The sequence below is a fragment of the Bison bison genome, unplaced genomic scaffold (assembly GCF_000754665.1).
Source record: "Bison bison bison isolate TAMUID 2011002044 unplaced genomic scaffold, Bison_UMD1.0 scf7180017851711, whole genome shotgun sequence".
NCBI lineage: Eukaryota > Metazoa > Chordata > Mammalia > Artiodactyla > Bovidae > Bison > Bison bison.
Genome location: NW_011482284.1, coordinates 56,813 through 60,606, shown reverse-complemented (window position 1 = coordinate 60,606; position 3,794 = coordinate 56,813). Strand labels below are relative to the sequence as shown.

At 54.7% G+C, this 3,794-nt stretch overlaps 1 protein-coding gene across 1 annotated transcript in view; it reads left to right on the top strand.

The window, feature by feature from the left end:
* The window catches only part of IFT140 (intraflagellar transport 140), a 59,609-nt gene that overhangs the window by 13,547 nt on the left and 42,268 nt on the right, over window positions 1-3,794 (top strand). The window contains 3 exon segments of the mRNA XM_010851301.1: window positions 569-660; window positions 1,215-1,321; window positions 1,866-2,011. Coding sequence (XP_010849603.1) covers window positions 569-660; window positions 1,215-1,321; window positions 1,866-2,011 — 345 coding nt within the window.

Sequence of the window (3,794 nt, the reverse complement as noted above, 5' to 3'; positions counted from 1 at the left end):
GGGGGTTGTCACCAGTGTTTCCACCACGGCTGGTCCACACGTGTGACGGTCGCAACTCTGAACGCCCCACCATCCCTGTGGGCGCCTCGCCCCTGACCTGGGGGCTTGCTCGCAGGAGGACGCCCGGAGCCTGGGGTGTGGTCAGGCAGCACGCACCGCTCCCTGAGGACCGCTTGCTGCCCTTCTGCGGTCTCCCGGTTCCACCCGCAGATTCCAGGTTCTCAGGGACCCCGAACCTCCCTGGAGGTGGTCTGGTAGACACAGAAAGTCAGTGTGTTCGGGGCCCTCGTGCACCTGTGTCTGCACAGCAGCTGAAATGTGGTCACTGAGTCCATGGACCTGGGTTCAAATCCCCCCTTGGCCCCTCGCTGGTTCTGTGTGTGGGTGTGAGGGCGCCTCCCCCATGAGGGGCTCCATTAACTGCTCTGGCCTGAAAAGCTGGGGCCGCCCGCACTTACTTTGCGTGGGCACTCTCCCCGGAGTTGCTGCCAGCAGAGTCCAGCCTGTCAGCGGCGACACAGCCTCCACACAGGCGGCACCCTCCTCTCAGGTGGCTGTTGTCGTGCAGGTGAAGCTGAGCGGGAAGACGGGCCACCGGGCAGACATTGCGCTGATCGACGGCAGCCTGCTCGTGACCGCCATCGGAGAGGCGGCGCTCAGGTGAGAGCCGACCCTGCAGGGTTGGAGGGAGAAATCTGTTCCCAGCACTCTCATGAGTCGGCTCCGTACTGGAGCCTAACGTGCACAGAGGCCAGCACACGAATGATGGCCGATTGTCACCACTGTCTATAACCGGCCCCGAGGTGGACGAACAGACAGGCAGAGCCCCAGCGCCCGCCCCACGGAGTCCTGCTGTCCCCTGCCTTTCTGACTCTGCCCCCTGTGTACGTGGAAACCCATGTCATGGCCTCTTGGGCCATTGCTTTGAGTCCACGTGACACAGGGGTCTCCTGGGCTCAGGTGCTCGGGGCTCCTGTGCTCTCCTCCTGACCTGGTGTCCCACAGGGGCCCTCTGCATTGGCAGCATCTCCCTCTGGTCATGAGCAAGGCCTAATGGACAACATGATGATGAGAAACTTTTTTTTTGTAGAGTCTGAAGGGCTGTGTCTTTTTCCTGATATTTAATGTTTAATCTGCGAGTTGAACAAGACCCTTGGAGCTGAGGGAAACACACTAACGCAGGCCCCTCATGGGCTTTCCTGCTTGCCTTGTAGATTCTGGGATTTAGAACGAGGGGAGAACTACGTCCTGAGTCCAGAGGAGAAGTTTGGTTTTGAAAAAGGAGAGAATATAAATTGCGTTTCTTACTGTAAAGTTAAAGGTGAGACTTCTGGCATCAGGGGCTGTTCTCGGAACCAGCCACTCGAGGATGGTCAGCCCAGAGCAAGAGAGAGGCGGGCGCTGTGTTTGTCCCGTATGGTGGCCCAGGAGATGGTCAGGAATGTGACCGTCCGGCTGCGGGAATGGGTGTCTGTTCCTCCTGAACCCTCGGTAGAGAGTCAGCGTGAGGAACATTATATGTGTGTGTATATTAATATATATGTGCATGGATGTGTGTATGTGTACACACACGTGTGCACCCATGCACGCACACACAGTGGAATAGGAGATGCATGGGAGCAGCACCTCTGTGCCCACTAAGTGCCAAGTCCTGTGTGGCTCCTCACACACGCACACACACACGCCTCACGCATGCGTACACATACTATCGCTACGGCAGTGAGCTCCTACAAAGGGGATCAGCTGGGTAAGTGGCTGCAGAGTTACTGGGCGGGCTGATACGTCTGACAGGGTGGTCAGAGGGCGCCTGCTGCCATTTTATCCCTTTCCGGCTCAGCTAAGGTGAGCTCTCTTTTTACCTGTAGGTCTCCTGGCAGCAGGTACCGACAAGGGGCGAGTAGCCATGTGGAGAAAAGCGCCGGGCCTCCCGAACGGCCGCGGGGCGGAGGGCAAAGACAAGTGGACCCTTCAGGCCCCCACTGAGCTGGAAGGAAACATCATGCAGATAAAGGTACAGCCGGTGGGGTGCTGGGGGCCCTCGCTTTTTGCACAGGTGGAGGCAGTAATTGGCTCTGAGCCTACTTTTGTCAGTTGTTCAACTTAAGATTAAAAAATAGCAACAATAAAATATAAAGGCCTGTTGGGTCAGAAATTATATAAGCGGTCATGGCTCTGCGGTAGTCTATATTTATCTATTTTACCGATTTACCTGTCCTTTTGTCTCTACCATCCTCTGTTTTGTTTTCTCACTTATGTTTTTTTGGCCGTGCCCCTCGGCTTGTGAGATCTTATCTCCCCGACCAGGGGCTGAAGCCCGGCCCTGGCAGTGAAAGTGCCGAGTCCTCACGGCTGGGCCGCAGGGAGCGCCTGCCCCAGCCACCTCCCGATGCTCCATACCTCCGCCGCTCTCCGGGCACTGCTGTCTTGCCCATGCTCTGTTTTAGATAGAGCTGCTTGTGTTGGGAGCTTGCTGCTCCAGAGCCTGCCTGTGGGGAGAGCGGCTTTGGGCACCAGAGCCTCTGTCTGGGACTGCCTCCCCGCGAGAAGCAAGCTAGGGCGAAGGCCTGGTCTGTGTGGTCAGGCTCCACCCCAAAGGCAGAGCCTCCCCTCACACCCACCTGGAGCTGGCCTGTGTGCGGAGCTGAGCGGTGAGAGACGCTGGCGGCCGTCCCTCCCTGGGCCTTTTGGCCAAACCTGCCCGCCAGGCTCACCTGCCGCAGACTCTGCTCTTCTCTCTAAACTCAGTAGATTTTCTTCAGTCCTTCTTTCTCCATTTAACTTTGTGCCCGATTCCGAGAGAAATGGGCAGTTGTGTTCTCACAGTTTTCACCAGTTATGCCTGCTGTGTCCTCAGGGCTCCTCGCCTGCCATCCTGGGCCTGGCCTGTCAGCTCTGCTCTGTGTGATATGGGCATGCAGCACACAACATCTTAGCTCCCTGACTAGGGGAGGGTAGTGTCCTGCCCACTGGACCCCCAGGGAACTCCCTGAACTTTTTAAGATGAAGTTTAAATAATCTAATCAAGAAATGAAACTTATATGGTAAATAGTTTAGGGATGTCTTAGAGCAATTTTGGAGGAGGAAATGGCAACCCACCCCAGTATTCTTGGTTGGAAAATCCCATGGACGGAGGAGCCTGGTAGGCTACAGCCCATGGGGTCACAAAGAGTCGGACATGACTGAGCGACTTCACTTTCACTTTAGAGCAATTCTAGGAATTTCTTTTAGATCCTCCACTGTTAGCCACTCAGTCATATCTGACTCTTTGCAACCCATGGATTGTAGCCCACCAGGCTCCTCTGTCCATGGGGGTTCTCCAGGCAATAATACTGGAGTGGCTTGCCATTTCCTACTCCAGGGGATGTTCTCAACCCAGGGATTGAACCTGTGTCTCCTGCATCTCCTGCTTTGGCAGGCAGATTCTTTACCACTGAGCTACCTGGGAAGCCAGGTAGTTCACTGATAGGGTGTAAACTCTCTTTCCGTTTATAAAACACAGATGCCCCTAAGTTTGCATCAGTAAACTAAGCTCTAGAAGATGCTCAGCCAGTCAGAACAGACACAAACTAGAACCAGCACATAAGTTTACATACTGGATCTCAACTCTGGGTGTTGAGATCCAGTATTTTTAAGCTTTTCTGCAAATTACACATTTTACACTTATAAATTTTTAAAGTCATGTTTTTAAACAAGAGGGCGTCCCTGATAGCTCAGTTGGTAAAGAACCCGCCTGCAATGCAGGAGACCCTGTTTCGATTCCTGGGTTGGGAATATCTGCTGGAGAAGGGAAAGGC